Source organism: Rutilus rutilus (genome assembly GCF_951802725.1).
Source record: "Rutilus rutilus genome assembly, chromosome: 19".
Lineage (NCBI taxonomy): Eukaryota > Metazoa > Chordata > Actinopteri > Cypriniformes > Leuciscidae > Rutilus > Rutilus rutilus.
Window position 1 is genome coordinate 23,542,427 of NC_140232.1, and position 26,188 is coordinate 23,568,614.

General features: G+C 36.8%; 1 protein-coding gene across 1 annotated transcript; it reads left to right on the forward strand.

Moving 5' to 3' along the window:
- The first annotated feature begins 145 nt into the window (after nt 1–145).
- Nucleotides 146–24,359, forward strand: cep104 (centrosomal protein 104). The gene is given in 23 exon segments (XM_084388741.1): nt 146–218; nt 911–1,037; nt 1,271–1,444; nt 1,536–1,674; nt 1,758–1,820; nt 3,847–3,923; nt 4,013–4,193; nt 4,442–4,597; nt 5,689–5,901; nt 8,860–9,063; nt 9,392–9,559; nt 11,769–11,942; nt 14,158–14,334; nt 16,744–16,950; nt 17,067–17,162; nt 19,854–19,914; nt 20,462–20,531; nt 20,849–20,957; nt 21,052–21,190; nt 21,935–22,002; nt 23,646–23,736; nt 24,050–24,181; nt 24,184–24,359. Coding segments are annotated over 22 exon segments (2,847 nt in total). The 5' UTR covers nt 146–218; nt 911–924; the 3' UTR covers nt 24,219–24,359.
- The last annotated feature ends 1,829 nt before the right edge of the window (nt 24,360–26,188 follow it).

Genomic DNA, 26,188 nt, shown 5'->3' on the forward strand with positions numbered 1-26,188 from the left:
TATACGTACGGCAAACAGGGTAGACCTTAGTAAACAAAAGTACTGTACATTGAACTGAACCAGCGTCACTATGGTGAACGAGAACGATTCGTTCACCTAAAAGATTCATTCAGAATCACCAGATTAATTCAAGAACGAAAAAACACTCGCGCATGCGCAAAGGTCTCAGTTGTCAAACGGTGGTTATGGAGATGAACATAGGCAACTGCGATATTTGGGTAAACCGCTTTGAAATTTCTTTTGTCAAATAGTGAATATTAAGAGTGCCCTATGAATGAATTATTCTGGGCTGTATACGTTTAACGTGTGGTTTGTGATAAAGATTCTTATTGCTGTTTTGGAAGAGTTGTAACCGTAATGTTACTGTTTGATTAGCTAGATTGCACGCTAACGCTAAATACTTTACGTAACAATCATTGTTATGATTAAGGTCCTTCATAACATGCAGCAAAATCTGAAAACATATCCAATATTTTAAGTGTAGACCACTTATTTTACAGTGTTACAACTGGTATTTACCAATGTGGTAACTTAATGGACTATTTTTCTAGCTACAAATGCGTTAACATATACAATTTCATTGTTATTGTCTAATTAATAGTTCATTTTATAAATGTTATCTTTGTGTATTTTTTTTTTTTTACCAGCCAAAAGACAGTCTGATTCTAGGGATAATTAGTTACTCTAAGCTCCCTGCTGAAAAAATCCTGGATTATGTTGGTTAGAGCTGGTGTAGTGCTAGTCTAGCTGTTCCATATACTCAAAATGACATATTCCTCTAATGTAAAGGAATGTTGCCAAATTACAGTTTGTTTGTATCTTTTGTTAGAGTGCTGGGTGTTATTTCAATGTGTCAGGACAGGAGTGCTTTGTGATATTAAACATCATGTTGTGTTCATATCCCCATTAGAGCTCAGGAACGGGATGCCTCATAAGATAGGCTTCACTGTGATCAGCTGGTCTGGTCATGAAGGAAACTACAGTGCCAAAAAGCTGATGGTCCACGCGCCCACCGTTACTGGCTGGAGATCCACTAGGTTAATGAATTTTGTATTAGTTGTGTACGGATATATTTTATATTTGCATCTATTTTAGTTAAGGCAAAAACAAACTATCAAAGTAGGATAAATTACTTTGATTCATCAGAACTATCAAGGCTATTTTATAGCTGATAATAATCGCTTTATTAGCTGTTTATAGTTGCTATTACCAAAGATTACAGTTCTGAAATGCTCTTTAAAAAATATTTAATTGTAATTATTGTGTGTAGGTTCTGTCCATTCCCTCAGGAAATCATTCTGGAGTTGGTTGAAAGATGTCGCATAAGGAAACTCCAGCTACTGGCCCATCAGTACCTGGTCCCGTCCAAGATCGAGTTCCACATTGGAGATAGACTACCGGAGTCCAGCTCTCATCAGCAGGCTAATATTCTCCATAGATTGGGGTTAGTAAACATGTTCTGGTTCTCTGTTCTGGTCACTATCACAAGTATAATGTGATCAATTAGACTGATTTGAATGTGCTGTGTTGTTCAGGTATGTGTCTCTGTCTGACAACGAGAAGACTGGTTTCAAAGCCAGAGAGCTGAAGTCAGTTCATGTTGATGCTGTTGGGTCTTACCTGAAGCTCACCTTTCACAGAAACCATGTTAATCAATACAACAACTACAATCAGGTACAGATTCATGTGGGAAATCAGGGTAGATTTGTTTATTGTAATTATGTCATTGTCATGTCACATGTTTTCCTAAATTCTAGGTTGCATTGGTGGCTCTAAATATTTTGGGTGACCCGGTGGATGGAAATGACATTGGAACAGCAGTAAGTAACTGCTTGTTTATGGAATTGTTCTCTTCACATCCTCCAGGTGGCGATGGATTACTGTTAATCATTTATTTGATGTTTCAGCCAGGAATGTTCAGCTTCACACTTACAATGATTTTTAGAAAGTTTTCGTTGAGTCATAAGGCTGATATATTATATTTTAATTTATATATTATAATTTAATTTTAAAATTAATTTGTTTGACCTAAATAATTTACTTTATAAATTATAGTATTAAACAATAGTACCCCTTGATGTTTTAAGTAGTATTAATCTTCTGAATCGGTATCTTCTGAAAAGATAATGAATTTACAGAAAACAGTGTGGTAACAATGTTCGCTGATGTATATTAAAAATAAAATAGGTTTTGTTTGTGGTATTAATTACGTATAAATATAAATTCATCAAAAAATGTTGTTCCAAACCTGTATTAATTTCTTTCTTCTGCTGAACACAAAAGAAGATATTCTGAAGAATGTCAGTAAGATACAGTCTGGTCCCCATTGACTTAGTATTTTTTCCCCCTCCATACTATGGAAGTCAATGGGGACCATCAACTGTTCAATTACCCATATTCTTCAAAAATTTTGGTCAGCTGAAGAAAGAAATTCATACAGGTGAGTAAATGATGGCAGAATTTAAATTTTTTTGGGTGAACTTTCCCTTTAACTAAACAGTGATTTGTGTTTTGGTGAAAGGGTGTTATTTTAGACTAATTGAAATTCCTCGGCTTCCAATTGCAAACCATTTGCTGTCATTCCGGTTTGGATTCCGATTCAACATACATTGAACAATTCAATTTAAATGCTACCTTGTGAATTGAAAGAGCCAATTATTAGATACAGATTTTGCCTAGCCCTATTTGGATTCTTCATTACCTCATACCTACCACTAAGTGGATCTGCGTTAATCTTAATACTTGTATGCATCAGTTATTTTAGGGACTTGAGGTTTAAATATTAATTTCACATTCAAATAGTCTTACTTTAAATAGACAAGCATTTCTGTATGTGTGTTGTGGTTCTTGAGCAGGTCTAAAGGTTTGTGCTCAGTGTTGGAATGTAAATCTGTGTAATATGAGTCTGAGCTCCATAAGCAGAGCTTCAAATCAGATCACTCATCAATATATCTACATCACTGCGACTCTCAGCACTCCCCCATCTCCTATTCACTGACTCCTGCTCCCCCCTTCTTTCTTTCTCATGCTCTCTTTCTCCTCTTACTCTCACCTTGTCTCCCCCCACCCCCTCTTTTCCTCTATGACTTCCCCTCTCTCGTCCTCTCCCACCTTGCTAACAATCTCTGCATTGTTAATCTCTAATCCCTCTCTCTCTCTGTCCAGGCTGGAGTCTTATTGTGTTATCCAGGACTCTGATGATAATACGTTTTGGTTCACAGGCAGAAATCAAGATTTTTAACCTTTGTTTGTTGGAAAGATAATAATGGTTCAAAGACATTGGATGGATCACAGGATGTGATGTTATTACATTGAGAATTTACTAATTTGTATAAGTAAAATGTACATAAACAAACTTTCATTTAAAAGTTTGGGGTCTGGAGTCTCTAATGCTCACCAAGGCTGCATTTATTTGATCAATAACAGTTCTATTGTGAAATTTTATTAAAACCTAAAATTACTTTTTTAAAGTTTAATATTTTATAAAGTTGTATGTATTTTTCATGTATCATGTGATGGCAAAGCTGTACTTTGAGAAGCCATTACTCCAGTCTTCAGAAATAATTTGAATATGCTGATTTATGCTCAAGGAACATTTCTTACTATAAATGTTAAAGCAGAACTTTGTGAACTTGTGCTACATAATATTTAGTGGAAACCATTTTTTTAATGAATAGAAAGTTCAAAAGAACAGCATTTATTTGAAATAGAAATTGTTTGTAACAATGTAAAAGTCTTTAGTGTCACTTTTGATCAATATGCACCCTTGCTGAATAAAAGTATTAATTTCTTTAAAAAAATCTTACTGGCCCCAATCTTTTCCTGTTTCTTGTTTTTTCCCCCCAGCTAAGCAGAGATCAGCTGATTGATCAATATCTAAACAACAGCCAACACAGCTCAGCCTTGGATGGCACATATACCGGGTAAAAACTGAAGCTTCAAGTTGCATTACATTAAATTTGTGCATGCAGTCCTCTGTATTTCTCCTGGGTTTACTCTTGTTATCTTGCAGGCTCTCGAGTTATAAATGTGACTCTATCTCGCCCCTTGATGACTTGGCGTTTGACATGTATCAGGACCCTGAGGTGGCACATATCATTCGGCTGCTGGACCAGAAAAAACAGGACATGGTTCGGGAGGAAAGATTTGATCTGGCCAAAAAGTTTAAACAAGCTATTGCAGACCTGCAAAAGGTTATTAGAATTGCCTTTTTTGTCTGACATGTCTTGCACGTGTAGTTTAATAATGATATGTTACACACTGGAGATGTGAACCTGAAGTTGAAATGCATTTCAGGAGAGCAGGGTATTGCATGCATTTAGCCACATGTTAATTGTAGCCTGACAGTAATTACTGGGAAAATTAAAAGGGTTTTCTTCTTCTAGTGTTTAACAACCTCTCTTTTCTTTCTTTTATATTTTCGATCTCTTTTTTTGTTTAGGTGGGCGAACGTTTGGGCCGGTATGATGTGGAGAAACACAGTGCCATAGAACGAGAGGAATATGACATAGCCAAGCAGAAAAAGGAACAAATGGAGGCTTACAGGCATACAGTCTACCAGCATCTGGAGCTCCACAGACTGCTGGACATCAGTCAAGTAAACATCCATCCATTCATCCATGCAATCACATTTACAGTACTATTCAGAAGTTTGGGGTCAGTAAGTTTTTAAGTAAGAAAATTAATACTTCAATTCAGCAAGGATGCACTAAATTGATCAAAAGTATCAGTAAAGACATTTACCATGTTACAAAAAAATGCATATTTCAAATAAATTATTTTCTTTTGAACTTTAAATTCATCAAAGAATCATTAAAAACCCTTGAAAAATCTATCATGGTTTCAGCAAAAAATATTAAGCAGCATATCTTTTTTCAACATTGATAATAATAAGAAATGTTTCATGAGCACCAGATTAGTATTTGGGATATGATTTCTGACGAATCATGTGACAGTGAAGACTGTACTGCTGAAATTTCAGCTTTACATTATGGAATACATTAAAACAGAAACAGTTATTTTAAATTGTATTAATATTTCCCAATATTACTGTTTTGCTGTATATTTGATTAAATAAACACACATTTGGTGAGCATAAGAGACTACTTTCAAAAACAAATTTATGACCCTAAACTTTTTGAATGGAGGTGTATATCCGTTTATCTATTTTCCATCTGTCCATCCATCCATCCATCCATCCATCACACGTCTCAGAATTCAATTAATGACTTCCATCCATCCATATTCCTCTGTGTCTCTCTTAATTTCTTTTTCTGCATTGAATACATGAATAATACAACTCTTGTGTTGTGAGGTCCCCAGCTCCAGTGAGATTAGTACTCTGATATGGCAGTTTCCCAGCTCAATAGTGATTGTGCTGGTTCTCCTGATATCAGGTGCTTGCTTCTTACTTGACTGAGGCCAGGAGACATACTTATACAGCAGACAATGAATGACTTGGAAAGTCATAGAGCGTTTTGTTTGTGTGTGACTTCCGTTTCTGTTTTCCGACAGACCTTTATCTATTCTGTGTGATTGTTTTTTTTTAATGTTTTTTTTAAACAATCAGTGTCTGAAAGAGGCGTTTTAATTATTTCAGACGTATTTATCTTTTCTTTCTTTTGATAAGTAGCTTGAATATTGACCAAAATGTAAATAAATAAAATGTGATTTTTGTTGTTGTTTCAGATCCACAGAATTTCTGAACTTTCCAACTCTGAATTTCCCTCTCCACGTGCTGGGACGCAGAAACACACGCCTCATCCAGCGGACTCACCCACAAAGAGGAGACAGGGACAACATGTGAAGGAGACAAATGAGCAGGACACTTCAAAACCAGCCAGCCCCAAACATTCAGTCGTCCCAACACCCCTCACTTTTCCTCACGCTTCCAAAATTGATGTAAGTCTCATCTGCTTGCTCTAATGCATTACTTATGTGTCCACTTTCTGTTTTTTCCTCATTCATTAATATATCTTTCCACAAATACTAGCTCCTTTTCACCAGTGCCATAGTCCAGCTCCATCTTCCCTGACACAAGGCTCTTTGTAGATTTATTATCTGAGCATGTGTGTGGCTTAACATGCTTGTCAGGGATTTGCGTTTGCTAGAGAGTTTTACGTTTCAACATTTAATTAAAGGGGTTAAAGGTGAAGTGTTTAATTTCTGTGCTACTAGCGTAGAACTTTCCCTAACCATGCCAGAAGTCGAAATATCTGGGTGTGTTTACAAAAAGCTGCAAAAAGATTTTAACCAAAAAATGACACTCATAAAACTACAATTGTCTTTGCAAACCTATTCAAAGACATTAGAGAATTAGCCTTCTGTTAATTTAAGCACTCTATTACATGTATAAACTACCATTGAAAAGTTTGGGGTGATTATATACATACTGTATGTTTTTTTTTTTTTTTTTTTTTTTGGTTGGTTGGTTGGTGTGGAATGTAAAAACATGGGATGAACAGCCTTTTGTTAGTGTACCTTTATCACTACATGACCTCAAAGCTGGACAGAGTCACTTTTGCTTTCATTTTTGTTTTCGTGCAGGCTATTCAGTGAATTAGCTTTGAAATAACTTGTAAGATGAGAACACAGTTTGTTTGTTGAAATTATGGGATTTACATTTACAATCATGACAGGTGTACAGGGATGACAGGTGCATCTGTTTTTCAAGTGTAATGTAAACCCTCAAGGTCTTTACATCACAGTAAAGTATTATATTTATGCTTATCGTGAAAGAAAGTAGCATTTTAGTTATTTTTGGCATTTCCTTCTGTACTTAATACTGAGCCAGTTATTCTTCCTGATTTAAAGGGATAGTTTACCCAAAAATGAAAAGTAGCCCATGATTTACTCAACCTGAAGCCATCCTAGGTGTACATGACATTCTTCTTTCAGATGAATACAATCGGAGTTATATATTAAAAAAATGCCCTGTCTCCTACAAGCTTTAGAATGAGAGTGAATGGCTGGAGAAAATTCGAAGCCCAAAAAAGGGCATCCATCCATTATAAAAGTAATCCATATGGCTCCAGTGGGTTAATAAAGGCCTTGTGAAGCCATGCGTTTGGTAAGGAAAATACCCATATTTAAAACTTTATAAACTTTAATCACTAGACCAGGGGTAGGCAACCTAAGGCACGCGTGCCAACACTGGCACGCAGAGGGTTAATCGCTGGCACGCGCGCAAATGCGAGAGAAGTGTATGTATTTCATTCAGATAAAGTAGTCTACCTGCACACAGATCTACATTTTGATGTAATAATTCCTCATAGTAAAAAAACACGGAACGCACATGTAGGAAACCTCGTGAATTACGGCCGTTTCACGCATATTTTTTTCGGCGTGCATGTTAATCAATGAGTGCATTCACGCGGAAGCAGGAGCAGCGCGTGAGCAGCAGTGAAGCGCGGGTTTCGCCGCCGAGTCTATTTTGTCTGCGCTGCTCATGCTCAATGAAAGTGAAAGCCCACTTTTGATGGACAAAATAAATATGATTTCAAACAAAAGTGCCCAAAATGCACAGAATGTGCATGTCTAGTGTGTTTTAACATGAACTGGATTAGGTTATGTCAGAAAAGAAAATGAAGACTCAAAAATATTTATAAAAAATGTACCTATTTAAACTTGTTTTTATTATTCAGTTTGGGTAAAAGGATATGGTATTTTATTAAAAATATATAAATATATATAGAAAATAAATATTTGTGTGTGCTGTAAAGTGTAAAATGAAATAGGAATCGGCTAAAATTGGTATCGGCAGGTCAAACTCAATGAAAAATCGGAAATCGGAATCGGCCTAGAAAATTGTAATCTGTGCATCTCTAGTTAGGAGTTATAAATACTATAATTTGTCTATCTAAATCTAAAACAAATTTCAAGAGAATATTTAGTTTTTTTGTACTATTTCTGTGTTAGCTATTATGAAAATGTAAAATGTGTGTGTAATATATATGTATATGTATATGTATATGTATATGTATATGTATGTATGTATGTATGTATGTATGTATATATATATATATATATATATATATATATAGGCTAAATGTGTGTTGTGGCACAGTGATGAACTCGGAAACTTAAAAATGGCACTTTATGACAAAAAGGTTGCCGACCCCTGCACTAGACAGACGGCCGTACGCATCGATTTACGGTGGAAGACTAACCCCTGACCAGACGCACAACGTAATGACGAACGCGGAAGCTCAGAGGAAAGAGCAAAACAAAACACCGGTTGCGAATTAGCCATTTTGAAGAGAAATGTCGGAGGATTTCTATATAATAGAAGAGGAGCTTCAGTTTGTTGCACAGCCCTATTTGTTTAAAACGTGAGAGGTGTCTAAGCTTACGATACTCCTACATCCTACATGCGCCACGGGTTACTTTTGTGTAGCAAGTCGACTTGCGAAGTATGCGTACAGTCGTCTGGCGGAAGCTAGTTATTTTAGATTATAAAGTTATAGCCTAAATATGGGTATTTTTCTTATAAAAACCCATGGCTTCGCTTCAGAAGGCCTTTATTAACCCCCCGGAGTCGTGTGGAGTATTTTTTTTTTCATGGATGGATACACTTTTTCAGGCTTCAAATTTTTTCCAGCCATTCACTCCCATTAACCAGGACATTTTTTTAATATAACTTTGATTATATTTGTCTGAAAGAAGAATGTCATGTACACCTAGGATGACTTGAGTGTGAGTAAATCATGGGCTGATTTTCATTTTTGGGTGAACTAACCCTTTAATAGCAAATAATGCTGGTAATGTTTTGTATATCTGAATTCAATAAATATTTTCTTTGGGGACTTTAAGACCCCACTGTATTTGAAACATAATGAGCATGTTCGTGTGTTTTCACAGATCAGCTCCCTTCCTTATGATGAAAGGCCTTTACCTGCTTTTAGGAAGAGGTTGAGTGATCAACCAGTCAGTGAGCACGAGATGCCCCCTCTGACTGACACAAGCTCCCCACGTAGCCCTGAGTCTTCAAGACAACCAGAACCGCTCACAGAGAAAGCTCAGAGAGAGGCCAGTCTGCCCATCGAGATCTATGGAGACGGTCTGGTAAGACACACAACATTTACAGCTTCCATTTAGTTGATTTTATCAGGTTTTTTTTGTTTGTTTTTTACAAAACAGGGCTAAATGATTCATTCGCAAATTGTACTAATCAAAAAGTCAAATTGGTTTGGAATTGGTTATGGCAGGGAGAATTATCCCTTGAAGTATTTAACATCACACTGAGATGTCCATCTATTACTGGTTTTACAATCTCACAGCACTGGGCAAACTCCATACGACAAAGGTCAAAGAGCCAGCTGGTGTTTTCCATTTGTGAACTCTTTCTGGAATGTGATCGTCATTTTTTTCTTTCATTGTCTGTCTTTCTAAGGTGGCAGCGTCCTATTCAAAGACGTGGTCTTACAGGGAGGATGCTTTGCTGACAGTCTACAAGAAACTGATGGAGGTTCCACCCGGTACCCCAAAAGCAGAACTACGGAGCATGATGAGAGCAGCTGTGTTCCTCTGCAAGAAAGCACTCACAGATAAAGTGTCATCTGTAAGAGAGCTCTCTCTCTTATCTTTATTTTACCCTTTTCTCTGATTTTATCGCCCTCTTATTTTGTTTCTCAGCCTCTCCTTCTCTCGTTCTTTCTCTCACCCTCTCTTTCTAATTTCTCTCATGTTCCCTTCTTTTCAGTCTCATTTCAGGCCAAAGACAGAACGGCACCATCAGCATGACTGATAGTCGTGACTGTTTAGCAGGTGTCGTGTTCTGTCTAGTATTGTGGATTATCTGTAGAAGTGATACAGGCAACAAATGTAGTATAAAGCCTGGCTTGTCTCTTGCAAGAGTAAACTGCGATAGAGCTGATTTTCTGCTAATGTTGGGTATGAGCGGGAGGAGATGGATCACTTGTAGAAGAATGAATGGGAGATTTGCTTAAATTGAAATGCTCAATTTGGCGGCTATAGGAATGGGATTTCCTTAGTTAAACAGGCTAATAAGGGCTAAACAGGCTTTTTTTCCATTGGAACTTGGACACTCGTTACTTGCACCTGCCTGTAAAATGTGTTTACTTTGAAAATAAATCTTGCAGTTTATATTTTTACAAACTCTAAATTCTAAAAGTGATTTCTGTTAACTATGGCCAAAATGATCACTCAAAATCGCTAATGTATATATGAATTGGGCTACATTTACACTGCAAGTCTTTTCTTTCTTTTGACCAGATCAGATTTTTTGACCCGCCTGTTTACATTCACTTTAGACAGGACTGGTATCCGATATCTGTGTTTACATTACTTCCCGCCCAAAATGATTTTCAGCGATCATTTCACTATGCACGTGGTAGACCCCGGTTTTGAATGGCTGTGCTATTAAAATTATTTATATAATTCACGTCGGGTGGTCATGATTATTTGCCAGCATGGACAAGATAACAGCTGTCATGACTCATGAATGTTTTGCAGCTCAAAATCTGACGGAACAGATACATAGTCCGGAAATAATTATTGTTTATCTACACCTCAGATCTAGAATTCTGAAGTGAAATAAAGTAGTATTCTATCTGTGAATAAACGTGTCGTCCTCGCCTTGTGGTGGCTTGGAATTCAAAGGGGAATCGGATATGCATGTTTAGACGTAAGTCGGGTATCCAGATATCGGATATGTATTAAAACCACATTTGGAAGTGGCTCAAATCGGATGCAAAAAAATTGGATCTCGTGCGGATTTTTGTGTTTACACGTGTGCAACAAATTCAGTTGTGTCAGATGTGAGTAAAATATCGGATTTTTTTTGTGCCAGTGTAAAAGCAGCCCTTGGTGTGTAACTTTATTAGGAACTATAACACTAAATTGTTTAAATTGAATTTTAAGACTGACAATCTGACCCTTTCTGATACAAGTGAAGGGATGGATTAAAATGAAAGACATATAGACCGTATACTGAAGAAAATATCTGTCATCACTCATGTGTCGTCTTAGAAAAATAACTTTTATATCACTGGTAAATTCACTATATGAGGCTGTTTTTTAAAGATGTAGTTTTCCTGTTCATTTTTGTACTGACCTCAGGCTAAATGATCATTAAAGGGTTTTGAACAATTTGGCATGAGTATAGTGCATTGACATGTTGATGAGCCGATAGCTTTTTAAGCATGCAAAAGTTCACTCTCTAGGCCTTGGGCATTCTCTAAGCACATGCATGTTTGTGGTTTTGAGGTGACAGCTGTGTTTTACCTCCAGTCAGTCCTTGAATAAATCACTCACAGTAAAAGTCGTGGCCTTTCAGGGTTTCATTCTAAACAGTTTTAAATGGTTGTACTGAGAGTCTGAACAATGTGCCCGCTTTTGGACACATTCCAGTGACCCTCTCCCCGTGGTTATTTAGTTAAACTAACACAGCACAGCATTTAACTGTGTGCTTTAGCTGACCTGTTGACGCTACCCTGCACCATGTGTTGTTGTAAAGGTCTCAGGTGGTTTCTTACACGGCTTCTGAGGAAAAATGGTTCCAGATGGCTCTAAAATTAAACATTCAATGTTTCAAAATGTAATATTCAAGATTTTCTGTGGTCATTTGTAAATGGGTACACAGAGGTGCTTACGTTTAGAATCTCATAAGTAAAAGTTTTTAAAATAAATGGGAAACCTGCTGAAATAAATTACATAATATAATATGAAATGTGACAATATTGAAAATAAGCCCTGCATGTGAATTTTAGTATGTAAAGTAACAACTGTCTGTTTGTGTCGCATTTTAGGTATTTCTTACATCTATGAATCTGCTTCGAATGATTCTGAGTGAGTTTATTCCCAACCATCAGCTGGGCAAATCTGAGATCAGTCACTGTGTGGAACAGACTTGGAATAATCTGCTCTTTAGGACCGGAGACTCAACCCTGAGACTCAGAACACTTGCTGTCACCTTCATACAGGTCAGTACAGACTTTTGAAATACTTTATCTGTATTCTGTAGTGAAGTGACTGCTGCAGCTATTCATGTTGAAAGGTAAATTCCACTGGAAAAAATGTCTACTTACTGAGAATCTTCATAGATGAGAAGGAGTGGATACTGTCTGAAGGAATGCCATACACTGGTGGCCTTGTAAAATGAACTCACCTGTAAACTGGAATTTAAATGTGGAATAAATGTATGTGGTTTTTTTGTGGTATTTGTGGTGCGGGAATGTAGATCTTGTCTTTCACTGTAACCCTGCTGTAAGATTTCCTCATTTCAATCTACCATTTTTATCTGATACAATCTTAGAAACAGGTCTGGCCACAAAATGTCTCAAAAACTCTTAAAGAGCTTTCCATCCAAGTTTATTAGCGTTACAGTCTTCCTCATTCTATAGTACAAAAGTTGACAGTGTGAAGGATTTTTTTAATGAATCATATCTAACATTTATTTTTCTTGCAGGAATAACAATTATATGCTTTTGAAACCTAAATGTTTCCAAACACTTTGGTCAAAGTCAGTCAGTGTGTGTTTGAATCATCTCCGAATATAACAAAAGGAGAAACGAAACTAGGCAGATATCTAGATTTATAAACTCATGATTTTGAGTATTCTAGAAGTCCAGTTTGCTTCTGCCTAGTAACAGAAGGGTTTGCTGGATAATACATATGAAGAGCCAATCATATAGGGAAATGATGCAATGAATCATGTCACCTTTGCCATGCTCCTATTCTATAAAAACTGTTGTATTCTTTTTGCTGGTGGGATTCTCTCTGAAATTGGTCTGAGATCCTCCGGCCGTGATTAAAGGATATTGAAAGGCATTGTCTGGAGTCTGTCTGGTAAATGCTGCGCAGAAGGTTATAGCACACGAGAGATCTTATTCCCGAGTACTAGTGTAAAAAGGGAAGCCAGTTCAGTTGTAGACTGAGTATAAATATTATCTACAGATCTATAGATCTATTATCTATTATCTATGCTTGGGTGTCGACTAGAGACGCCCGAGATAAACTCAAGTCAAGTGCGTAGGGGAATTTCTACCACAACAGGTTTAGCTGCGCATTTAAAATTTTATTTGTGTAAAATGGAACAAAAATATTAAAAAATATTGCATTGAGTGGCATGTCTGAAATTTTCATCCAAAAAATGTCCTCTAGGATGGGAAAAATTTCTTGTGAAACTGAAGATGTTTTACCTTTTTGTTGTTCATTAAAATTAAATCAGCAGTCCATTTAGCATTAAAATAAAACAGTGTTTAAGTGACAAAATATTTCTTGTTTGGAAATTACTTTTCATAAAGAGGATTGTTGGTTTCTTCTGATTTGGCCAAGCATGATGTGTTCTCATGGCCACAATTAATATCTCTCTCTTAAAAAAAAAAGACTAAAAAAAATCTTTGATCACATCATTTAATTGACGTCTTTCGAAAATCATGCTGTAACCTAAACCATGTAAAAGTACTGGCCCCTCAAGTTGTCTGGCAATGAAAGGACCCATGTGTTTAGAGTCTTGCTCTAGTTTTGGAATGTTCCATCACGTACTGACACTGATTTCTGTTGGTTGTTGATGAACAGGTTATGTCTCTGTCACAGCATTGTGTGGGAAAACTTCATTGTACTTCTGGATAATAGAAATAAAGACATTTGTGACATATGCTTCTTGGATGGTGGAAAAAGTATGTCAAAGGCCACACCTTCTATGGAATAATTTAAAATTCTGATAACAGTGCTTTAGAATATTATAAATCATACAATCCAACATTGTCAAAGCATATTCACTCATTATTGATTAAAGTTTTTAAAATGTCCTTAACGTTCTTAAAATGTCAACCTTGACCATCTTCTATAAATAACACGCTATTTTTGCAGTCTCTCTTGGCAATATATATATATATATATATATATATATATATATATTATATACACTGCTAAACTTTGTCACATAGTCAAGCACACCCACATGGAATGCTTGGAATGTCACATCAGATACGCTGAAAATAGAATTTCCCAAGACATTAACTGATATGTATTGTGTATATATATATACACACACAATACATATCAGTTAATGTCTTGGAAAATTTTATTTGAAATACCTTTTTGATGATTTATAAATGTAATTATAAAAGAGTTTGTGTTCTGTAACTTCGATGTTGTTGTGTGTTTAAAGCTGGCTTTTGGGTGTGTTTGCAGGAAATGGCTTCATTTAAAGAAGTGAGAGCTCTGCAGATGGTTCCTTTGGAGCTTGTCAAGCCCATGCAGAGCAGTGTACCCGCTAGACTGGCGCTGAGCAGACTGGAACTGTTGGAGAAGCTTCTAGAACAGCTGGGCACCAATAACTCTGGCTTCACCCTCGACAACGTCATGCGGGTACTGGCCTAACTTCCCCTCTTTCTGAGGAAATGATTTCACTGGGTGTCAACCCCATGGCCCTCTGCTCAGTCATGCAGTGTGCTTAAGTTTTAAAGCTTAAAAAAGTCTTCTATAAAGTAGTAGCTTAAAAACTGCAAATGGCTGGTTAGATTCATCAGCCACATGATACATGAACGACTGTGTGCTTGTCTGAGACCACACCCACCCACTGGCTTTAGGTGCCAGCTGTGGTAGTGAATGTTTGTAGTCGGGTGCATGTACAAACCTTAACTGTGATTTAGCCTCTAAGAGCACACATATATTTGATATTTCGTTTTATTTGGCCAAAATATCACAAATGTACCTTTCTGTTGAGATTTAAAGGTCAATTTCATTCTCACAGCTATCATTAAGATTCTCGAGGGTTTCATTAGACTGAAACAAAGTGGCCTTTGTATGGCAGTGTGGGTGTATTCTACCCTATGTAATGTCTGTTACGCACAAGGGCTGTTCTGACAGCCAGTTGCATTTCCATGGCATAGTTTATGAGATTCATCCAAGCACTTTCTCATTCTCTCTCTGTCCCAGCATTTAGATATGCAAAGCTGTTTATGTGTTACATTTTGTACTTCCTTATTTCCTTCAGGGTCTCAGTTATAGAGAGAGTATTATATTATTTCGGGATTTGTGCAGTCAGAAGTATATTTGCAATGCAAATTTGTGACACTACTGCAACAGAGACTGTGAAATTTCACAAGGACCTGCAGTGTGCACTGTGAGGTTTCTCTCTGTGTTCCAGTTGGGCTTTGTTGTATTAAAACAACGGCTACTGATTCTGTGTTAGCTTGGAAATGTGCCTTGGTGGCTTAAAGTCTCATTTTCCTCCACATGGTAAAGTTAGGAGGGTAAGGATCATGTCATATATAATTTATCAGCAAAAGTTAAATATATATATATCATATATATAATTATATCGTTTTTAGTGTTTTTTTTTTTTTTTGACAAAATAGTGTCAAATTTTAATATTGCCCATTTATTGTTACCTGCCATAACATGACAATAATGATCAGCTTATTTATATCGGCTAGAATTTTAATATTGTTGCATCCCTATAAAATAATTTATGGACTGGGGTAGTTAACCTAAAAAACAGAATTCTCATAATTTATTCGCCTTCATGTTGTTTCAAATCCTGTATGACTTTCTTTTTTTATAAATATAAAAGCTGTTCTATAACTTCAAAAGACTTGGAATATAACACATGAGTTGTATCTGGACCACTTATGAATTAAAAAAAAAACTGGACAGATGCTGGTCACTGTGCATGCTTTTGTTGTATTGAAAAAAAAAGCAGCTTATATTTTCTATAGACAAGTCATACAGGTTTGGAACAACCTAAAGAGGAGTAAAAGATGACTTTTTTTTTTTTACTATTTCATACTATTTCAAAAACCGCCAATAAATCAGCTCCCAAATGTCTTTGAAATATTTATTGGATCTGTCTGTTAGTTTGGCCCTTTTCATTGGTGATCTCCCACAAAATGGGTTGCTGTAGGTTACAGGCAGGGATGGCTGCTAAATGCCTTCTGCCTTCTGGTTTCCTGGGAGATGAGATGGGCTTCAGGGCACAGCAGAGAGGCGATTGAGTTTCCTTTAATTAAAATGAGAGATCCAGAGCCTGGGAGCACATGAATGGGATCTGTGTATGGAAAAGGGGAGAGAGAAAAGTGAGAGACAAATATTTTTTGATATAATAACTAGAGTTCATATACAGCCTTTGCTTCACACATCGTAAAACATATATGGAATATTGTATATGTTTATTTTTTTTAGAATGTAAAAATTGGTTGATTTGTTCTGCTTGTCATACACTACTATTCAAAAGTTTGGGGTAGGTAAGATTTTTAAAAAGTCTTTTATGCTGTCCAAAGCTACATTTATTTAATAAAACATACAGTAAAAACAGTAACATTAAAAATATTACAATTTAAAATAACCGTTTTCTGTTTTTATGTATTTTAAAATGTAATTTATTCCTGTGATGGCAATGATGAATTTTTGATGATCCTTCAGAAATCAATTCTAATATGCTGATTTGGTGCTTAAGATTTTTTTATATTATTTTTAATCAGAATTGAAAACATAATATAAGATTAATAGTTTTATGAAATCTGTTATATATATATATACTTTTTAGGATTCTTTGATGAATATGAAGTTCAAAACTTTTTGTAACAATGTAAAAAGTCTTTTACTGATCAATTTTACACATTCTTGCTGAATAAAGTTATCAATTTCTTTCATACAAACAAACATTCTTACTGACCCCAAACTTTTCAAAGGTAGTGTATCTATTCTGCAATCCCTTTCTTATATTTAAATGAATTATTCATTAAATATATTTGTGTGTGATGTATGTTGTGTTAGTTTCTGTCAGGTGGATTAGAGCACAGCGCTGCCTCAGTGCGTGAACTCTCTGTGAGAGTTGTCAAGGATATGTACCGTCTTCACGGTAAAGCGGTTTTGAATTATCTTCCACCTGATGACACCAGCACACGTAAAAACGTGCTCTACAAGAACCTTTTCGACTCACTCACCAAGTTAGACGGAAACAACAACAACAACAATATGCAGGTAAAACCGGTCTGGAGAGCATTATTACCCTTGAGTTTCATCTTTTAAAAGCTCGGAATGTTTGTACGTGGGTTACTGCATTTGGTTTAAAGAGTCTCTCTCTGTCTTTACTTCAGAAGACAAAAAAAGTGCCAGAACGGGAAGATGGTGAGAGAGAGAAAGAGGAAATCAGGAGTTTACAGGAGCAGCTTGCAGTGCTGAAGGAGATCAGTGTAGGTATAGTGGTCAAAGGTGGCCTAATCTATCTCTTCTGTTTTGTTTTTAATGCTCTCACACAAAATGGCCTTTTATACCTGGCATTAAAGGTGAAGTATGTAAGATTTTTTCAAATGTGAAAATACATTCTCTTAACCCAGTTTATTGTTCATTGATCACTATTAGTATTCCATTCATGGGTTTATCGACAGTGTTGGGGAGTAACGGAATACATGTACCGGCGTTACGTATTCAGAATACAAATTATGAGTAGCTGTATTCCCTTACAGTTACAATTTAAATAGTTGGTATTTAGAATACAGTTACATTGTTGAAATCAATGGATTACATGAGGATACTTCTCTGTTTCACAATCTCTAAATAAAGTTTATTCAATCTCTAAATAAATTAAGGCAACTCCATGCATTTCCCAGAAGCCCCAATATGAAAACGAAAAAATGTGCGGTTTGCGTGATCAGTCACATTGAGTCGGAAGAGGAGCAGTGGGAGCTAGAGGTAGAGATGGAGCCGAAACAACAGAGCCAGGGCAAGAATGCGTTTCTATCTTTGAAATTTAAACAGCATTTCTCATTAAAGAAAGAGGGAAAACGAAATATAACTGTGCAATGCAACCTCTGCTTACCAGCAACCAACCTCCTTTCAGCGTCCAAAGACTCCACCTCCAACCTGAAGAAGGACCATTGCTGTTTTCATGGCTCCCCTCTCTTCATCAGCAAGCCACCACAGTCGAAACTTTGGGATGGTGGAAGCCGCCATCCTTGCCTCATGGGAGGCCAACACCTGCCCAAATCGAGTGTCAATGGCTTTTATAACAGCTGAGAGTATGTGGGTTGAGAACTGCACCTGAGTCAACTTTTCAGCTAACTTGGCTTTTAGGCTGAGAATGGTGGGAACTATGTATCCAAAGTAACTCCCTGGAGCAGGTTGATTGAGTAGGCAAGAGGTTTCAGAATGGCTGTGTACTCTTTTAGAAACATTGTCTCTTGAGGATGCAGTTTGGCCAATTTCAGCTGGTCACAGATTCCATTGAGCTGACTCTCAGTGAGACTCATCAACTTCTCGATTGCATGATACTCTGAGCTCCACCTAGTCACTGGAGCTACCAAACATCTCATTTGGGCAATTTCCTCAATTGCATCAGCAGCCCCTGCGATGAGCCTTATTCCAGATTGCAGCACATTTAGACATTGCACTTCTGTGTAATTTTCGAGAAACACCCTGTGAGGCAGCTTTGTCAAGATCAGTCGTGGCAACAAGATTCAAAGTATACGGAAACAGAATATTTTATTTGTCTATTTTCACACTTTTAACAGCTGAGTAAATAAAGGAACTGAAAAAGGAAAATTGGTCAATTCTTCTCTTTTTTTAACCAAGCAAAACATCTTGTTACATAAACATACCCTTATAGTCTTTGTTCCTCTACAGCAAATTTTTCAATATTGCACTTTCAGGGAGACTTGGGGCTAACACATTCAGCCAGTTGGAACAGAAAAACACACCAGAATAGGCCTGTTTAGTAAGCAGGATTTGATGGCCACATTCCTACACTTATAAAATGCAATTCAATGTGGTATTCAGAATACGTTACTCAGATTGAGTAACGTAACGGAATACGTTACAAATTACATTTTTGGGCATGTATTCTGTATTCTGTAACGGAAAACATTTTGAAAGTATCCTTCCCAACACTGTTTATCTACCCCAAAAGTTTAAACGTTGAGCCCTCCAGGCACCATCAAAACATTGAGAGCGATCTGCTCAGATCTGTCAATCTCTGTCCAGCTCAATATATAGTGAGAGTTTTGGCCGTGGCTACTGTAGCTGGCGAAGCCACGGGGTGTTTAGCTGGTGTGGGACCATTGCTTAGTACGCATTACATGGGACAAGACTTTCAGCTTTGGTTACAGAAGTGCAAGCCAAAATGTATTGCATTTAGATTAAACACGTCAAAGCGAATGAGACAGGGATAGCTGCAGGTTGTAGTAGGTGTGCCGAAAGGTAGGGCATGCTGAAAGATACACAATGCTACAACAGAAACTAACCCCTAACCCTACCCCACACCCTAACAGGCAGCTTTCGCGACTAGTTTTAAAGACCTTTCGGCATGCCTATTACTCTGACCTGCAGATATCCACACTTAAAGCTACACGCTACAATGGATGCTTCAGTAGTATCATTGTGCGCTCGTTCAGAAAGACAAAATGTACCAGTTTATCATGTTTACTTGCACCTGTGTGGGTTTATTATCAAGCAAGACGCTCATGTTCGCTCTAGATAGTGTCAGCCTACTCAATTGCTTACTCATGAAACAGCAACACAGTTAAAAGTATTCCTAATATTTAACCTTTTATTAAAAATACCCCACTTTTACCTGTTGATACATGCCTTCAAAAGCACCTGTAAGAGCTGTATTTGTGATATTTGAGTTGGGGGAGGCGCAATGCGCGAAAGGGGCATTTGCAAGGTTGTTTTAAAATATGGTTTATTTTTCTAATTCCACTAGGTGCCCCTAGTGTTGCAGAAACTACATACTTCACCTTTAACATTTCCGTATCTGGAAGTTCTTTAGCTGGATTGCATGTGTACCTTGGACTCATTGGCTGAAGAGTGCCATGAGCCCATTTGGCCATCAGATGTACAAATAGATAAATCCATAAGTGCATTAAATATGTGAATCTGTGTTTTAGGAGAAAGGAAAGGAAAATTCCAAAGTACCTGAGAAAAAAACTGAGAAGGCAGTCAAATCAGGTGTGTGTAAAATGATGTGTGTGCGTGCTGTTGAGTGCATGATGTAACTGTTTTTGTGATCTGTCTTAGTAAAGATCAGTTTCATTTTTGTTTTGAGGCTTAGCAGCAGGAATGTGTCGCTATGCTTAAGAGTGAGGATCAGACCATCATTCTTACTTATAGTCTGTCTGAATGCTCGATTCTGAATGACTAGAAGGTGTGCAATAAAACCGTTTAATGTACAGGTAGTTCCAAGTCAGTTTTGTCACTGTTCTATATTAACTCGCACTGTTATCATTGAAGCACACACAAACATACGTAATATAGTAAAATATTACTAAATACTATAATAGTATATAAATAATACTAAACTAACACATGTACATCACTGTAAACCTTGAACGGAGAAGTCAATCTGGGCTGCGTTTCTCAAAAGCATCGTGAGCCAAGTTGATCGTAGAGACCATTGTTGGCAGTGGTTCTACGATCTACTTAGGCCTAGGGTGCTTTTAAGAAACACAGCCCTTAACTGAACGTGATGGGTTAAATATGTTCCTCTCTGTTTCAGCAGTTGTTAAGAAGGTAAACCAGTTTGTCCCTGCTGATGCGAAATCATCTGCAGCTAACTACTTAGACAAGTGAGCACCTCTTGTCACTTCTTTGTTGATTCTCAACTGAGCAGTCTAATTCTCCCAGTCAGTGGAATATCCATTTACACAGAGTCTCTGGTTTATTAGCGCTTTGCAAATGTCAAGTCTTTGTCTTGTATAGTTATTATAAATGTACAATTATAATCTCACCAAGACATCTGGAAAATGATAGCATAATGTGCAGTGCTAATAGGCTCTCATTAAATCAGTTTGTCTTTATACTGCTGGGAAAGAGTCTTGGTAGAATGGCGAGTGAGAAATGAAAGATCAGATCAGAGTTAATGCTGGTGCTGTTTTGTGTGTAGTCTGTGTATTTTCTGTGGGGAGAGAGATGCGTCATTCACTGAGGATGGACTTGACCTGCACTACTGGAAACACTGCCCGATGCTGCAGCGCTGCCTTCAGTGCAGACAGGTGCGCACGCACGCACACACAATCATTTCTTATTGGTTGAACTACTTCTCACCGTACAGAGTGTGTTAATGTAGTATGTTTGTGTGTTTGTTAGGTAGTGGAGATTGCGAGCCTGACAGAGCACTTGCTGACAGAGTGTGAGCGGAGGGCAGATTTCACCCAGTGTCCTCTCTGCTCCGAAGCCCTTCCCCGAGATAAGCTAACTGAGCATGCTCAGAGCACTGCTTGCAATCGTGAGTCCTTTGTGTGGATGCACATTGTTTTTACTTCATGCTCATCAAGAAACCACACTCAGTTCTTTTACAAATGTGTCTCCTGGGTCCAAAATGAACATTTGGCAGGTGAATTGATGTAATGCCCGTAAATATTTCTTACTGGCCATGGAACAGTATTTTGGAGTGTTTTTATAAAACAATCTGTTGGTTTCCTTGCATATTGTGATAAACAGTTCAGCTTATTGAGTCAGTCGCCTCACCACATCAAATACTAGGTGCTTCTCCTCTCTGGTCAAACACAAACATTTCCCACATATATTATTTTTGGCAGCTTAGCGAGAGAAATATTTGACATGGCACGTCAATTTTTTAAGACTAAATTCTTTCCACTCAAGGGAAAGATTTAAACATTGTATTAAAGACCAACCGGCGAGTAACTGCACCTTATATACTTGATTTTTACTTGCATTTGGTGCTTGCTAGTGTTAATTTTGGTCCCTGTGTAACACTCTAATTATGCATAAAACATTCACTGTCATATACAGTTCACGCTTTCACATGACATGACAATGCCACTAGGAATTTACAACTTGCATAACCTTTCACAACTGCAGACTTATTTCCGAGCAATGTTTTGTTACCTCTGGAAGTGTTAAATGTTTTTTTGACAGCCTGCATTTTTTGTGTGTGTGCTGTTTTGGGGAAAAAGTAAGAACAGTTTTTGTTCCTGGTCATGGATTTATTATTTTGTCTTTCTGTCAGCACCAGCTTCTGGAGAAAATTGTAATCACTGTCCTCTCTGCCATGAAAACTTCACCTCGGGGGAGGAGGTGAGATCATACAAAAACACATGCACATGCTAATCATCAACAAAATCATCTGTCATTATTTGTTAAGTCTAAATAACACTCTTAATACTTTATAAGAGTATTTAAACACAGGGTTCTTACAGTCATGCAAAGTCTGGAAATGTCATATATGTTTTTAATTTAAAATGTGTAAATAGTCATTTCCAGGCCTGGAAAAGTCATGGAAATTAATAAAACCAAGAACATTCCTGTTGGGAATATAAAATTATATTTATTTCTCTTTGAGCATTGTCTTTGACAGACAATGTATTATCAAATCAGTGTTTGACTTGTTTTCTGTATGAAATCAGTTTTAGTAATTGTAGTACTTCAACTTATTCATCTATTTTTTTTTTCATCTAAACTTTTATTGAATTGCAATTTAATTTCAGTTAATGAAAACCATTTTTACTAGTTTTAGTTAACACTGGTGCTGGGAATACATTAGTTGTCCTTGATTTATAAGAGCTCTTTTGTGCATTACTACTAACTCTTTTACAGTGGCTAGAAAAACACATCATCCTATTTGGTCAAGTAATTTCATTCAATCTGAAATGACAGAAATAGAAGAACATCACAATATATAAAGATATATATAAAACTTTTGAACAGGAAGATGTGTACATCATGTGTACAACACTTAAAGCATTGTGTTTCCTCTTGTGCATCAGTGAATGTTTGCAGCTTATGTAATAGTTATGTTTGAGTGTCTTGTAATACTAGTTTGAGTCTCTTGTAATAGTTATGTTGTCCTCGGTGTACAAAAGATACAAAACATTCCAAATCATACAGTCACTGCTGGAAAGGGTTTAAATATGCAAAAGAAAACGAAAGAATTTGCAGGACCTGAGGACATTGGGCTGTTTAACTGTTTATGACAAACAAGGGACTCAAGAACAACCATCACAAAACAAAAAAACAGTCATGGATCATCCGGGTGATGACAAAGTTTTAAGAATCAAGCGTATGCAAACTTTTTAACGGGGTCATTTTTATTAAAAAATGTGTGGACTACATGTAAACTACATGTCTTTTATGTAAAATAAATATCTTATTCATGACAGTACTAAATAAAAAAATAACATTCATTTTTTTGATCACTCTTATGTTAAATATAATTAACACTTTGGTCATATTTTGAGTTAAAGTGCAAAAAACGTGTCACCAATTATAAAGAAACGTTTGACAGCTGTGAATAAAGGCTTTGCCATCGATTATTGAGAAAGGGTATGAATAATTGTGGACACATAAAAAATAGCCAATATTCTTTGTTAATATCTTTATCACAATGTCTTGCTTTCTGTTGTCTCCTTTTTGCGTCATTTCCAGCCAGAAGATGCCTATTGGTCAAATAAAAATTCACCATAATTAAAAGTTTGGCCTGGGTATGAATAATTTTCAGCTTAGAGAGAGAGAGATGATATTATATCTAAGGTTTGGGAATATAAGAACACTGGTATGAAATCAAGTCTGAAACCAACACCATAGGAACAGATTATTTACATAAGCACCCATGATGATAAGTGAATGACCCCAGTATTAAAGTGAGATTTACAGTGTCTCGCTCTCTCTCACACACATGCTCCTCATACAGCAATGTAACAGTGCATGTCTTTTGTGTGCAGGCCTGGAAATCTCACCTCATGGGACCTGAGGGTTGTAAACAGAACTCACGGAGGAGAGCAGTACAGCAGAGCACTCTCTCACACGCACAAGGTGATCATTCACCTCCTTTAGCCTCAATGAGACCTTTACAACACCACACTGTCCCCTACAAGCCCCTACTGCCCCACATCGCTTCATAAATCACACATAGATCCAAACTGCCCCACGTGGCCTCCACAATGCCCCAATCTTACCACGTGCACTGGTAATGAATGGACTGTTCAGCATTTTATTATTTTGTTCTCGTCAAATAAAATATGGTGTTTACTTTGGCTAAACTCTAAGCAGCATCCCACAATGTTCCTCAACAACTAATGTACTCGGGTGTTTGTGTGTTTGCATTTCTCTTAATCTTTGCCCTCAGGAAAGACAGTCAGCAGCACAGGTGTAGCTAGGACAACAATGGTCATTTCTGAATCCAAGGTTCGAGGGCTGCCCCGAGGTAGTCGCATCCCCGCTCCTGCTTCCAGAAACAACAGACACACCAGAAATCCTCCAGGAAGGCCTCTACCCTCCGACTACGGCAGGCATGACGCAAAGATTGCATGCTAACTCTAGTAGCATTGCTGGATGGAATCTAACGTAATCTAACACTCAAATCTACTTCATATCAGGATTCAAATAATGCATTATTGCACTCTTATTGCTGTACCGATTTAGGAATATTCCTATAAGACACAAATAACAATCAGCATCATTTTTCTGAGCACACGCTATATCAGTAACACCTCATATAAAATTTACCCATAAATGAATGTACAAAATCTGAAATATGCGTTGATGGCTTGTGAACAAATTGAGCAGAGAAACAGGTTAATGAGCAAGTACGCAGTTTGTGTTCTGCTCCGTTTACCTTTCCAGGTTGCTCACCTGGATTTTTTTGTGGTCTATTTGAGGATTTTATTCTTGTATATTGTTTTATACTTGTTTGTTTAGTGTGTGTGTGTGTGTGTGTTTTATGTGAATATTTTGTGATTGTAGCACCTTGATATTTAATGGTTTTTAAAGCATTACTAGCACCACGGCCAAGTAGCTTTTGAAACAAAAAATTTGGTTTCTGTTCAAAAGATTTGGACAGATGCTCATTGTATTGGATTCGGATAGTGCGCTTACATTCTCTTGCCTTGAAAACAAACAAAAAAGTTTTTCTTGCAAAGGCAGTGGCTAATGATGCAGAGGCTCAGAACTGCTTTGATGCTTTTCAGAGAATCATGACATGGAACATAGATTGTGCCAATACATGAGACTAAAGAGGCAAGAGTGATGTCATTGCTATTTGATGATGATGATATGTTTGGTCTTTGCGTTTGCTTCAGTATTAGAATAACTCTTGGCCTCATTTGTTGTTGTGCAAACTGTTTTGTCTGCTGTGTGTAAATTCCAGGTTATGATCTGCATCGAACTATTCTGTTATATTCATTGTGATAAAAAGTGAATTATTCGGTCCAGTCATGCTTATAAAATCATAGAGACCGAAGATATGGAACAAAATGAAAGACTGTCCGAGTGGAATAGGCTGATTCTGTGCCTGAAAATAAGCCATAATGTCACTTTTAAAAGTGAAGACTGAACACAAGTATGCAGTCTGAGTTTACCTATAGTCAAGGGACTTCAGGGATGGAATTTTTAAAAGGTACAATCTCAAAAGGTCTTTTTAAGAATGTTTTCTTATGTCATGTCTGACATAATGCAGTGTCTGTAGCTCCTACCTTCACTTCTGAGACATGCATTATATTACTGACATACATCAACTCCTACAGACATGTTTTATAGAGGCATTACTGAGATGTCTAATATTTAAATATCAACTATTTATTGATTTAAATAAGTCAACCTAAGCAATTTTTTCGTAGTAGAGAAAGTGTTCTAAAAGTGATAACTCTATTTGTTGCACAGATGGCGGATGCATACCCAAATAGTATTAATTTTGCAATCAAAAGTATGAAATTTATAGATATAGATAATATAGATTATAATGGTTGAATATCATAGGATATTTTTTTGTGTTTGCTTTAATTTAGATTGATTTGAGTCATAGTACCAGAATTAAGAAGCACAGCAGTTTTTGTCTCATAGTAAACTGGTTCCAGTCAGCAAATGATGCACTAATGTGTATGGTGAGTTCGGAAGCTAATATCTGCTTTGTAGCTTTATTTGTTTGAAGCTGTTTTAATAAATGTATTTGAATAAAGTTTTCACATTCTTTTTTTTAAATCTGAAAAATACTCCACATATTTAGCTTTGTAAAAGTTATTTGATTGCGACACAAACACTAAACCACATGCATGTGCAAAACGCAATATGACAAATGTAAGATTGATAGTGTCCAGTGTCATGGCCATGGGGTATACCCAAAAATTGAAATGATGCATTGCAGATCAATGTAATAACTGACTCACCCTCATGTCGTTTTAAAATTTATGATTTGTTTTTTGTTTTTCAATGGAGCACCATAGAGATCATTTCAATTAAATTACGTTGAATGGAGCCTACATTTTTTGGC